This window comes from Microtus pennsylvanicus, chromosome 9 (genome assembly GCF_037038515.1).
Source record: "Microtus pennsylvanicus isolate mMicPen1 chromosome 9, mMicPen1.hap1, whole genome shotgun sequence".
Taxonomy (NCBI): Eukaryota; Metazoa; Chordata; class Mammalia; order Rodentia; family Cricetidae; genus Microtus; species Microtus pennsylvanicus.
Window position 1 is genome coordinate 51,013,963 of NC_134587.1, and position 14,598 is coordinate 51,028,560.

Here is a 14,598-nt window from a genome sequence, read left to right on the forward strand (position 1 = left end):
CTGGTCATCTAATCTTTAGGTTAAGCCTTTTGTCCGCTTGGGAAAATTTTATCATTCCTCTTTGGCTTGTGCCAAGAGCAGTCAGGTGCTGTTCTGAGTCAAATATTACAAATACCCTTCTTTACATGATACTGAATTTGAAAAAGAGCAACCCTATTCCAAACAGAGACCTGGAAAAACCATGGCTAATGGGGGCAGTGTTGAGAAGTAGATCCCAGGACGGGCCATCAAAAGGGTAGATTCCAACTCTGATGCCGGCATTTTGATGTTGGGCAAGGATTTAATCTTTCTGGAAGTCTGTTACCATACTTACCACGTTTGTATGATGTTTGTGTTCCTGTACAACCTTAAGTAAAGGGTGCAGTAGTGAACGTTAGATTAGTAGATAGATTAGTCTGCTAGAATAGGCCACGTAGTGCCAACAGCCATATAGAGATACTTAGGCAAGGATCAAATAATTACACAATTATTTACTTTTATTGTTAAAAACTAAGTGCTGTGATGGAGTATGGGTATGAAAACTGGATTTCAGGAAATAGGACCTAGTTGGAAGAGGTGGCCACTGACCCTGTGCTCTGACAGACTGATGGTTAAGGTGAAATCTAAGGAAAAGCAGATGGTAAAGAGATAAGGGGAGACCATACTGAGCTTATTTAATGACTTTTAAAAAATGTTTTATTGAGCGGGGTGGGAGGATGGAGGGTGGTGTAGTGGTGCACACCTTTAATCTCAGCACTCTGTGAATTCAAGGCCAGCCTGGTCTACAGAGACAGTTCCAGGACAGTCAGTGCTACACAAAGAAATCCTGTCTTGGAAAACTAAAAAAAAGGAAAAAGAAAAAAGAAAAAGAAAAGAAAGAAAGAAATTATGTCTATGGGTATTTTGCTTATATGTATATATGTGCCTAGTGCTTGTGGAGGCCAGAAGAGGGTGTTGAATATCCTAGAACTGAAGTTATATAGATGGTTGTGAGCTACCATGTGGGTGCTAAGAATCGAATTCAGATCTTGTGTTAGTATAGCCAGTGTTCTTAGCCTTCAAGCCATCTCTCCAGCATCCTTAGTGGAATATTTGAAAACTTAGGAACAGAAAAAAAACTCATGAGGAAATGAAAGATCAGTTTATTTTGTAAAATGTATGTGATAACCAAATACAATAAGATGGGAAAAGTATTTCATATACAAGATCTTCCAGCTGCTTACCAGCACGATCAACGTGTTCAAATATTAGAAATATATGTTGCATATCAATGCACAATACACAGCTGGTTGGAAAGGATTGCTAGGACAATGGGCAAGCCAGGATGTAGGTTTGTAAGTATGTGAAACTCTTAAAGAGTAAACAAAACATAATATTAAAATATTAGTTTATTAGTTATTTGGGGGACTGGAGAGATGACTCAGTGGTCAAGAGCATTGATTGCTCTATCAGGACCTGTGTTCAATTCCCAGCACCCACATGGCAGCTCACAACTGTTTGTAATTCCAGTTCCAGGGGATCTGACATCCTCAACAGAGACATACATGAAGGCAAAACACGAATGCACATAAAAAAATAAATTATTATTAAAAAATACTAGGTCTTTTTTTTTTCTTTAGATGCTGTTTTATTGTGTAACAGTCCTAGCTGTCCTGGAACTTGCTTTGTAGACCAGGCTGGCCTCGAACTCACAGAGACCCACCTGCCTCTGCCTCCTGAATGCTGGGATTAAAGGCATGTGCCACAACCACCCAGCTAAAAGTATTAGTTATTTAAAGTGAAAAGATGTGGTAGAAGATGTTGCTGAGAAAGATGGACTTATTCAAGGTCACACAGGTAGTGGGGAAACAGATTCTCTTGTGAGTGCATTAATGTATCTGGAACATACTTGAGCTCTCTCATAGGAAGTTTCTTCTTTATAGTTTTAATGCTTCATATACTGACCTGAGTGTTCATGTTCCTAAGGTTAGAGACCTACCCGATTGCTTTATTGAACTTCCACTGTGAAATTAATTCCCTGACTTCTATGCAATTGAAATGAATGCTTCAAGCATAAAGCAATGTGGTTTATTTATAGAATTGTCTTCCGGTTCACATGTATTGGGCCTGATTCTTGATGCTGAATTTTCTGCCAAAGGTTGTTTATTTCTAACCCATTTTAGTTTCCTGTTGCTTTGTGGCTTGGTATTATGACCCACAACAGGAACTCCAGGAAACCTGTCATACACACTGTAGCCAGATTGAGACCCTGTCAATTACAAAAACCTAAACTGTACATTATTTTACAGCCATATTTGGATATAAATTTGAGTTGGGCATTGCTATATTAGGTAGAAACTGAGCTTTAGAAATGTCACTCAGAGCCAAACTTTTGTGAACGGTTCTTAAGTGGTATTGGACTATTATTAGTTCTACAGTCGTGGGCAGGGCCTTCATCTCTCTGAGCCTCAGTTTCAGCGTCTCCAAAGTGGGGACTATAATGTTTATCTGTGGCACTATTGACAGGAGGAAATGAATGAGTAAAACAAGCAGGCCAGGCCTGCATTTATGTAGACCTGGCATGCTGATTGCTGCTGTCCAGCAGAACTTGTTAAAAATCCCATCAGAAGGAATTGTTTGCCATTCCTTTATTCATTTCATTTTTTTTTGCATGTTTTAAAAGACAGGCTCTCATCTAGCTTGAGCTAGCCTCCAGTTTGCTGTTCGACTGAGGATGGACCTTGAACTCCTAACTGCAAGAATTGTAGGCATGCCTCACCACATGTGGCATTGTGTGTTGCTCATTTTCTTTTCATTAGAAAAAGTATGCTGGTAAAATAATTAATAATAGTTGCACACCTTGAGCAGTTAACGTGTGCCAGGTACCGTGCTGGATGTTTTATGTGTACTCAGTGTTTCATTTTCAAGTGAGGCCTATCTTTCTCACTGATAGGGAAAGGATGAGTTACCCCAGAGAGAAATTTACATCCACATCTGACTGAAAGTTCTGACATGTATAAGTGTACTCATCATATCTGACCCTAGCACAGACGCTCTTGAAATGAAAACTGATAACAATCAATAAGTATTTTTTTATGTCCCTATTACCCAGTAGAGACCATGTCAAGTGTTTTACCTGCCTAGCCTCATTATTCCCAACTGGAAGACATAAGTACCAGTCCCATTTTACAGAAGAGCAAGTGAAGACTCAACAGTTCTTATTTAGTAAACGGTGGAGCTGGGATTGGGTTTTATGTCTTCGTGCTGCAGAGTGCCTGCTCTTGTGTATTGCGTTATGCTGCGTCAACACTTTCGCAGTTTGGTTTTTTTTTTTTTAATGAGAGGTGATTTCCAAAGATAGTGCTTCCAGACACTTGGTACTAATTGTTCTTAATTTTTAGCTAAGTAATAACCAGATTCTTGGCAGAAGCTCTTAGTGTGATATTTGTTGACTAGGACTGTGTTCTGTCTCAGAAGAAGCAATAGCCTCTTTGTATGGTCAGAGACCTCAGAAATGTGTATAACTTGTGTTAACTCAATGGATGTTGGCATTTCCTAGTTCTAAACCGTGGAAGACCTCAAACCTCAATCATACTTCAGACTCAAATTAAAGTGAATTCTAATTGGTAATCAGTGCATAAGGAACCAAAGAAAATTTTAATTAAATGCTGCCATGTAAATTTTCCAGTCATTTTATGCCTATTAAAATGTTTTTCTTACTTATAGTCCCTTCTAGTGCTCTGCCTTTCCTCTTTAAACTTTATCAAGGGTTTGTGCTTTTGCTCATATAAGGGCTTAATTAACATCATCATAGATTTGGGCTGCTGCACATTTGCTTAACAGACATTTAGATGCACGGAAAGAACTCCACAGTCTGGGTGGGTCGCTCAAGTCTCTGAACACCAGTTTCTTCCTCCTGTAAGATGAGGATAATAGTTCTTTTTGAGGCAATGTATGAGTTGATGGCTCAGTTAGAGGACTTGCTTGGTAGTTGGCATGAATTGGTTTTGAAAGTTGCTATGGGTTTTCTTTTATTGAGATCTTTTGTCTCATTCCTTTTAGTGGCTGTTTCTGTGGATTCTCTTTCATCATGGCCTTGGGAATAAAGTGCCTCCGCCTGCTGCACCCTGCCTTTTGCACTTACCTTACTACTTTGACCAGACCTGCTTCAGAAATTTCCATGAAGCCTGTGCATGGAAGACAACATGACCAAAGGCAATACTTAGCCTACCCAGCCATGCCAGTTCGCCAGTTTGCAACCAAGAAAGCTAAAGGTAGGTGACTTCCCTCCCCTCTCAGCCCTTTTTTGCATTTAAGAGATCTCAGAGATTTGTTGAGCCTAGGGCTTGTTTTGTTACCATTATACCTCATTTATTTCTTGTAGGCTCATAAAATGCCTACTTTATTTCATTTAGATACAAAACTAGAGGTAAAAGTATCAAGCCCACCGGAGTGCTTGTGGCAGGGATCAGCATACACTCATTCTTTAGGAAGATTTGAATTGAGGGTATAATTAAATCCAGAAGGGTTTTGGGTGACAGGGCATTAAAGCCACGGGTTTAGATGGATGATCTTAATGGCTTATGTCATCCAAGAATGAGATTTTGATGTTCCGCAGGTCTTAGCTTAAATGCCACTTCCTCCGGGATGCCTTCCTTGGCCTGAGCCTGGGTCAGGTCCCCTGTTCCATGAAGTCATGTACACTATTATTTTACTCTTGACACACTTAGAACTGAAGTAATTAATTAATCAGTTGTAAAATTGATTATTGTTCGTTAGCTGCCTGCCATGATGATCATCTCTCTCTTTGTTGTTTAGCGCTCTCCAGGGCTATATTGATGTAATTAGATTTTCAGAAACTTGGTTGGGGAAATGGATGACAGAGGACGATGAGGCAAACCTGCTGTTTGGGGTGGGTCAGGAGTCCTGCTGTCCCTGGTGGTGCTAGAATGTGCTGCTGAGTGTTTCCACTGGGACTTTCCTTTTCTGCTTTCACACAGATCTGCTTTTATTGAAAGAAAGATTAACACACTGCTGAAAGAAAATTAACCCTTAGAAGACTTATCTTGTTAATGTTGGATTTGTATGTTATTTTTAAAGTTTTCTAATCCAATCCTTAGCATTATCTACTGAAAACAATTATAATTTTCCAGTGAAGAAATCCTTACAATTACCTAATAAATATACATGTTAACAAGTTGAAAATATAGAAGTCAGGATATAGTTGTTCCTCCAGATGGAGGAAGAAGAGGAAACCTGGGGATTCTGATGCCGTGATGTCAGAGTCTTCTAGATGCTCACTATGGCCTGCAAGCAGGAGCTTCTTCTTTGTGGTTGCTCCTCAAAGAGTTGACTGTTTTCATTCTCTTAGATTCCTTGGAGTCATTCTACAATAGAATACTGTAGTGATATTTCATGTGTAGTTTACTAAATAAAGCTTGCTTGAAGATCAAAACACAAAACAGCCACACTAGTTATCCATACAGGTCAGACAATGGTAGCACACACCTTTAATCCCAACAGCCACACTAGTTAGCCATAGAGACTGGGCAGTGGTGCGGCCTTTAATTCCAGCACTGGAGAGGAATATAAGGCGGGATGACACAGGAATTTGTTCTCTTTTCTATAACATGAAGGGGCCTGCTTGTTGGGTTTTCTGTCCCACCCGGTACCCCACAGCCAGCAAGCCCCAAAGAAGATCACACAGAGATCTCCATAAGTTAAAAACTGATTGGCCCATTAGCTCAGGCTTTTTGTTAACTCTTGTAACTTATATTAACCCATTGTTCTTATCTATGCTAGCCACTTGGCTCAGTACCTTTCACAGTTGGGCAGATTACATCTTGCTTCTCGGTGGTCTGGGCAGGAATGGGAGGAATGGGCTTCCTCCTTCCTAGCATTCTCCTGTTCTCATTGCCCTGCCTCTACTTCCTGTTTGGTTGACCTGCCTATACTTCCTGCCTGGCCAATCAGTGTTTATTTAAAATAAACATGATTGACAGAATACAGACAATTCTTTCGCACCACTTTTCAGTCTGAAGATTTCATAGAGGTAAGAGCTCTCTAGTGACGTGGCTGCTTTGCTTTTCTGATCTCGGTTGAACAGCAATATCTGTCTCTGGGTTTTTATTATTCGCACTACATTTGGTGCCTAACGTTTGGGGTACAGATTCACAAAAAAAGCTGTTTGCCTATAACTTTTTAGCTGCCTGTGGTTCTCTAGCTCCACCCAAATGGGCTTTCTTTTCTTTTTTCCCCAAGCCCATGAGTAAGTTTGGGATTTTCCTGTTGTAGCCTCTCTGAAACAGTTTCCAGCTGCCACCCAAACTCCAGGAGCTCCTGGGCTCCAAAGGCCACAGGACACACCCACCCTAGACTGCCTAGTTCTGCCTTCAGGTGGCCCCCCACCACACGTGCTTTTTCCGAACAATCCTGTGTGTTTTTTAGACAGCCCCCTCCCTCTCTCTGCTGTGGGTTGCTGGCTCTTCTTGAACCCCCTTCTTGGGCTACTGCCAAACTAGGTAGCTGCTTTGGAATCCAGTCAGGCTTTTACTGCTCTACGCAGGAACAGTCAGTCTCACATCTTCCCCAATATCATAGGTAGATAGTATAAGACAATCAGGAATCTTTTTTTTTTTTTTTTTGGTTTGTTGAGACAGGGTTTTTCTGGAGGGATTTGGGTCTCTGTATAATAATATGCTGGACAGTTTGAAAATGGAACAATTAAATGAAAGGATATCTAATTTAGATGGGATTTATGTAATGCCAATTGTAAACATTGTCAGCTTTATCATTTTTGTCATATCACTAAGAAAGTTGGTTAATCTGATACAGGCCCCAGAAAAACTTAATAAAACAGATCACAGATTTAAATCCAGACAGAATTTAATGAAGAACCAATTTTAGCATTGCATTATAGGAATAGAAGAGGAATGGCCGGGCGGTGGTGGCGCACGCCTTTAATCCCAGCACTCGGGAGGCAGAGGCAGGCGGATCTCTGTGAGTTCGAGACCAGCCTGGTCTACAGAGCTAGTTCCAGGACAGGCTCCAAAGCCACAGAGAAACCCTGTCTCGAAAAAAACCAAAAAAAAAAAAAAAAGAATAGAGAGGAACAGCCTGGTTTTCAAACAACCAACTTAAATATATCCAGTAACCTTACATGAATTACCAAATGGCAGAGGCTCTGTTACAGTTAAGTGGACTCCTCTGTCAATGTTAGATTTAAGGAGATTCAGGGAAGCAATAGTCATATGGCATGCATTCACCTTTTGTGAAGCAAATGTTAAATTTGTGGCTAGTTTGTAATAGAATTAATTATCCCTAAAGACTTAGAGCCTGGTCCACAAGTACAATGGAGTACCTGGTTCAGAGAACAGGCTAAGATTATTGAACAACAGAGTAAAGAAACCTCCCAAGATCAAATTCTTGGAGAAGGAGATTATGCTATTACAGAAAGGCAAGCTGTATGTGATGACCACACCCTGGATTTATGCCACACAGCAGATTTGAATGCTTGCGACAGAACTGGAGAAATAGGAACAAAAATTGAATCATTTACTAAAGTTATATAGGGCCCAAAGGAAGCCTTTATATATTTCTTACAAAGATTGACATCAGCAGTAAATAGAAAGATGCCAAATTAAGAAGCTAGACCAATAATAATTGAATTTCTAAGCATAATCCCTTCAGAATGCCCCTCCCTTCTGGATTTATGCAGAAGGTGCAGAAAATGCAGGGATTGGACTAATAAATGTAGATCAATGAGGAATATTCAGGGTAATCCTTTGCTGTAGGGAAACTCTGTGAGGAGCGTCTTGCAGGCCTGTATAGCAAATCCGGTCCAGTTGTTTTCTTCCATCATAGAGGAAACTTCTTTTCAGAGCAATTAAAGAACCTAATGCCTGTTGTAAGAAACCATACTGCTCTGTATAATAGAACAACTATAGAAGAGAGAACAAGAAATTTAGGAAGAATCATAAAGTGAGTATTTTGGCAAACTTCTATAAGTGAACAAAACCAAATTTAAAAATATGAATAAGTGATGTTACCATTGAAGGTCTGGTAGACACAGGTGTGGATGTAACAATAATTTCATCAAATCTTAGCATCCAAATTAGCCTCCTCAGGATGTAAATGTTCAGTTTTTAGGGATCAGAACTTCATCTCAGATAAAGCAGAGTGTGAGATGGGTCAAATGTATAGGGCCAGAAGGACAGATAGGATTATTAAAACCATATGTGGCTAATATAGCAATGAATCTATGGGAATGTGATTTGTTACAGCAATGGAATACTCAGATTAACATTCCTCTAGTGTTATAAACAAATGAAAAATTAATGTTATGATTTTTGGGGAAAATATTACAAAATATTATAGAGAACAGTCACCAACCATTCAGGTTGTACAAGAACAGGACACAGCAGCTGCTAATATTTCAAAGGCACCGACAGCCCTACCTTTAAAATGGTTGACAGACAAACCTGTATGGGTTAAGCAATGGCTTTTAACACTAGAGAAACTGCAGGCTCTAGAACAGCGGATACAGGAGCAACCAGATGCTCAGCATATTGAGGAATCAACCAGCCCTTGGGATTCTCCTGTATTTGTTGTTAAAAGGAAATCTGGAAAATGAAGAATGGAAACATCTAAGAACTGTTAATAATTAAAGGTGATTTAGTTAATGGGCTCTCTATAGTCTGGCATTCCTCTGCCTTCTCTATTGCCTAAAGAATGGCCTCTTATAGTTATTGATTTAAACGGTTATTTCTTCATTATACCTTTAAAAGAAAAGGACAGAGAAGAATTTGCCTTCACAGTACCTGCTTATAATAATTCTCAGCCTGCTAAGAGATAACAATGGAAGGTTCTCTTACAGGGAATGCTAAATAGCCCCATCCTGTGCCAATATTTTGTAGGGCAGCCATTGGAAATGATATGTATGCAATTTCATTAGTCTATACTTTACCATTATTATATCAATGACATTTTACTATCTGATTCAAATGTAGATATGTTAAAAGAATATTTAAAGAAGTAAAGAAAAATTTGTCTTGTTAGGGATTACAAATTGCAAAGATGAGATTCTATTAATTATTTAGGCTATAAAATAGGCTTACAAAAAGTTAAGACACCAAAAGGTACAAATTAGGAGATTGCTAGGAGATATTTCCTATTGGGATAGGTCCTGATGACCTGATTAACTTAAACAAAACCTTAGGTGGTGAAAAGGACTTTAATAGTTCAGAAAATTGTCAGCTGAAGCTGAGAGAGAATTGACTTTGGTAGAAGAGAAATAAGTGTATTGTATGGATCTGAGTCTTAACTGCATTCTGGTCATATTACTTTCCAAGAATTCCCCTACAGGAACTTTAATGCAGAAGGAAGTTATTACCTTAGAGTGTATCTTTTTACCACATACTTGGAGTAAAAAATTAAAAGTGTATGTGGAAAAGGTCTCTGAGTTAATTCTAAAAAGAAAATTGAGACTTTTATCAATTAGGAATAGACCCAGCAAAATTATAATTTATACCTTTTAATAGTGATGGTATTAACCATTAATGGAAAGAAAGTGAACATTGGCAAAGAGCTTTTAGTAATTTTTTGGGGGGAGAGATTAACAGCAACTATCCCCAAAGTGAGAGAATTTGACTTATAAAGAGAGCTAATTGGATCCTTCTCATCATTTTATGGGACACACCAATAACTGAATCCGTATATTCTTTACTGATACAAATCAGGAAAGGCAGGTTAAAATCAGAAAATTTAAGTAAAGTGGATCAAAACCCTTATGATTCTGTCCAAAAGTCAGAACTATATGCTATTCTCATGCTACTAAGGGATTTCAAAGAACCCCTCAACATAATTATAGATTTGCAATATGTAGGAAGAGTTGCTTTGCATATTGAAACTGCTGAATTTATACCAGATGAGACAGAATTGACTTTATTATTTATTCAGTTACAAGATAACAATTAGGAATAGGAATCATCCAATATATATAACACACATCTGATGCCATACGAGTCTGCCAGTTCTTCTAGCACAAGATAATGTAGAAATTGGTTAGTTATTGATTGGAAATGTTCTGGAGGCCTCAGAATTTCATAAAAACATCATGCCAATAGCAAAGGTTAAAAAAAGACTTTTGTATCACATGGCAACAAGTTAAGGAGATTATAAGGAAATGTCCTTTTTGCTCCTTATACAGCCACACTCCACTACATGCAAGAAATAACCCAAAGGGTACTCAAAGGAATAAAATCTGGTAGATGGATGTGCTCCATTTTGTAAAATTTGGAAAACTAAAGTATGTTCACCACACAATTGATACCCATTATGGTTTTCAGAAGGCAGCTGCTTTGAGTTTGGAAAACATTGTTTCGGTACTCACACGTTTGCTAAAAGTTACGGCCATCATGTGGTACACCTGTACAAATAAAGACAGACAATGTCCCAGCATATGTCTCTGTGAAAATGAAACTGTTTTCCTTATAATATAAAGCATATTGCAGGCACACAACACACTCCTACAGGCCAGGCAGTTATAGAAAGATAACATATCTAAAGGATATGTTAAATAAACAGAAAGGGATGATAAATACCCTCAGAAATAGATTGCTTTACTAACTTTGAAGTTTCTAAATGCTGATGAGAAAGGAATAACAGCTGCAGAGAGACATTGGATAATAGACAAAATCTACAGAGTTAAATCAACTGATATACTTTAAAGATATACTGACCTCAGATTGGAAACCAGGACATGTGTCACGTTGGTGAAGGGGTTTTGCTTTTGTTTCCACAGGAGAAGAAAAGCCATGTATACCATCAAAATTGATAAAGATTTGAGTTGAACAAGAGACACCTCTTACTTAGAAGAGATGATAGTTCATCAAACTGCATGATCATTTAATCTAAACTAACCTATAAAACTAACAAATGCTTTTCATTTGATCAGATGTAACTTCCCAAAAGAGAATATCCCCAAAATTAGGAATTGTTCAGAACAATTTCAAGGTGGTTATTTGAGATGATCCAGCCTTACAGATTACTCTAGCCAGGACTTGAGACAAGCCCTGAACTTTCCCAGCATGCAGAGACTAGACAACAAATGATGTAGCTGCTTCATCCAGGACTTGACAATTAACCCAAATTTTTCCTTTCAGGATCCCCTAATGATGCCATGTGCCCCAGACAACAAGAAGTAAATTTGAGAATAAAACAGCCACATTCCCAAGAGGTGGGGTGGGTAGTTTTTGGTCATTCAGTGGGTTATAGCTATTTTTCATTGTTTAGAGGGATTAGGTACAAGTTGTTATTGGTTACAGCCAGGAGGCACATTGGGCAACAGAGACTAGATTCAGAGTTCTTGTTTTGAAAAGAAAAAAGGGGTATATAGATATGAGAGAATAAAAGGGTAGATTATTGAATCTACTTTTAAAAGAAAAAAAAAGCATATATAAATACGGTAAGATAAAAGAGATTATTGAGTCTACTTTTTAAAAGCAACTAATAGTTTTAGATGTTTTATATTAGATTGGCCTTTTGTATATTGTATACAAATTTTGTATATTGATATAAGTTTGAGGTTAATTTTGTTAGAACTACTGTACCTATATTTCTACTCCCGTTCAAGGTATTGTACCTGTACAACTTATTTAACAATATAATGCAAATTTCTAGTCCTTGTTGTTACCAATTGTTTAGGATAAGGTAATGCAGATTAGTACTTAATCACCTATTTATAACTGAACTCGTAGTCACTTTAGATAAGTTTTCAAGGTCAAACAAAGGTATATTTTAGATAAGCAGGTCATCTTCAAAGACTTTAGAGGTCTATAGAAAATGGCATTTAAGATGGTTTAATAACATAGGTACTTTTTTTTTGTTTTTTATGACAATGAGGTATTGTCTGCTCTTGGCAGCACCAGTCTACTTCAGGGAAGAAACTCACATGGAATTAATTTTCTTTGTGGCATATGCCTGCACATTCATCCCATTACCCCAGTACTCTCCTTCCCTGCACTCTAGTCTAATCTGAGTAAGTATGATTGGTGATAATGGGCATTCCTTTTTATTCTTGACTTTAGAGGGAATTATTTTTTTTAAAGATTTATTTATGTATACAGTGTTCTGCCTGCTGTATGCTTGCAAGCTAGAAGAGGGCACCAGATCTCATTATAGATAGTTGTGAGCCACCATGTGGTTGCTGGGAATTGAACTCAGGACTTCTGGAAAAGCATGTAGTGCTCTCTCTTAACCTCTGAGCCATCTCTCCAGCCCCTAGAGAACACTTCTTATATGTTGATGTAAAGAATGTTTCCTTTCTATTTTTCATCGTCCCTTTTAAGTAAATATATCTAATCCTTGAGCTTTTTATTTTTTTTATTTGTATTTTTTTAATTTTTGGCTTTTCGAGACAGGGTTTCTCTGTGGCTTTGGAGCCTGTCCTGGAACTCGCTCTGTAGACCAAGCTGGTTTCGAACTCACAGAGATCCGCCTGCCTCTGCCTCCCGAGTGCTGGGATTAAAGGCGTGTGTCACCATCGCCCGGCTCCTTGAGCTTTTTAAAAAGGTACTAGCAACTTCTTTTTTGTTTGTTACTACGCAAAGAATTTTATTAACCTTTTCCTGAACTTTAGTCTTAGGCTTATTCAGCTTAATTTACTGCAAAGAATGAATTGTGTTTAAGCAAAAACTGAAAAGAGCTGCAGTGAATAAGGGATTTGGGCCTAAAAAATATTAGCACTCTTGATTTGATCAGATCCATAAACAAAAGACCTTTAAAAAGCAGCCATGATATAAAACAGTAGCACACTTCTTCAGAAGGTGCCTCCACTCAGTTTCCCCCATTTCTAGAAGCGTCATCAGCATTCTCCACCAGATCTGGACTTCATTATCATCCTCTCCAGTAGCAAGTGGTGCTCTTCTACCACAGATTGTCTGGGCAGAGCTTCAGCCAGTCTCCTTAAACTAGTCAGACTGTCTGCCCCAAGCTGGTTTAGAATGCTGGGAAGCATTTCTGTCATTTGTTTGGTCTCAGCGTGGCCTGTAACGGTGAAGGTGTTTGCTACCAGAGACGCCTGAACTTTGGGGTTGTTAAAATGGATCACTGTTCCTTGGTTTGTAAACATGTTCACCTCTTCAGTACCAGAGATATTGTTCACCCCTAACTTCTTTAAGGAGAACTGCAGTTTTATCATCTGCTCTGGCCGTTCTGTGAACCCCTTCTTTCTGCGCACTTGTGCCTGCAGTTTACAGTTTTTCCTGGTTCGTGATCGTCTTCTTTCTGCAAGCAGTTCCTTTCCTACCAGTGCACACTTGTGTATGCGGTTTGCTGTTTTCCTGGTTCATGATCGTCTCTTTCATCTTGTCGGAGTGGGGGACTAGGGTTCGTGCTCAGGGGGTCTCGAGCCAACCAGCTGAGATAGGACGCACACACATGGGAACATAAGATGGCTAAAAGGCACTAACTTCTAATCAGATGATAGACTGTGTTTATTGAGTTGGTTCTACCTTCTCCTTTAATTTTTGCAGTACTGGGAATTGAAGTCAGGGCCTGGTGTGTGCTGAGCATGTCCTACACTCTGCCAGATCTCCAGTACTCCCCTACCTTTAGTCTGTTAATGGAGGAAATCAACAGCCATAGCTTTTCTGATGTTAAATCACTGCAGTTTTGATAAGAGCCCTGCTTGGTTTTGATAATTTAAATATATATTGTGTTTGATACATAATTGTGTATTCATTTCTGGATTTATCAAGTTTGTATATAGGATATATATTAGACTCTTTAGTCTGTGCTTGCATATGCAAATTTAGGCTGAATATAACCCCACATAATCTAGGGCTTAACTCTTTCCCTGCCCTTGTTAGGTCTTGTTGCTTACATTAGCCTCATTGTGTGAGATGAGTGCATATCTCTTGTAATTGGACGTAATAGGACGGTTAAAGTTCCTTACCTCCTTGGTAGAACCTGCCTGTAAATTCATCTGGATCTGGAATACATAAATAAACTTGAAATCATAGATTTAGTCTCTTTAATAGTTACGAGACTGCTTATATTTTAGATTTTTTTTTTCTGTTTTCAAAGCTGTTGGTCAAAATTATCCTAATGGCCTCTTAAGATTAAAAATTTTTAGCACTCGGGAGTCAGAGGCAGGGGGACCAGGCCAGCCTGGTCTACAGAGCAGGTTCTACTATCCCAGGGCTACACAGAGAAACCTTGTCTCAAAAAACAAAACAAAATAAAAGATTAAAACTTCTACTGTTTTGATAACTCTTTTATGTTCTTTTTTCTTAGCATCTTTTGTATCATCATCATTTTGCCAAAGTTTATCAGTATTACAAGCTTTTTAAAAAGAATCTCTTTTTTGTTTTTTGTTTGGTTTGTTTTTCGAGACAGGGTTTATCTGTGTAGTCCTGGCTGTCCTGAAACTCACTCTGTAGACCAGGCTGATTTAGAACTCACAGAGATCTGCCTGCCTCTGTCTCCTGAGTGCTGGGATTAAAGGCGTGCACCACCACCACCTGATGCACAATTAATAAAAGCTCAGAGTCACATATTGAGGTTCAACCTGAAGATATGAAAAGCAAAGCAGCCAGCCACTGGTTCTTACCTCTACCTCAGTCTGAAATGGCGATCCTG

General features: G+C 38.7%; 1 protein-coding gene and 1 pseudogene across 2 annotated transcripts in view; one reads left to right on the top strand and one right to left on the bottom strand.

Moving 5' to 3' along the window:
* Mrrf (mitochondrial ribosome recycling factor) overlaps positions 1-14,598 on the top strand; it is a 69,241-nt gene that overhangs the window by 1,379 nt on the left and 53,264 nt on the right. Inside the window, exon 2 of one of the 2 annotated variants that reach the window (XM_075986037.1) lies at positions 4,021-4,232. The exons of the other annotated variant lie outside the window; for it this stretch is intronic. Within the exon in view, the coding sequence (XP_075842152.1) occupies positions 4,049-4,232 (184 nt within the window). The 5' untranslated portion in view covers positions 4,021-4,048. The remainder of the gene's footprint in view (positions 1-4,020; positions 4,233-14,598) is intronic. 2 annotated transcript variants of the gene reach the window in all.
* Positions 12,652-13,322, bottom strand: LOC142856823 (transcription factor BTF3 pseudogene; annotated as a pseudogene).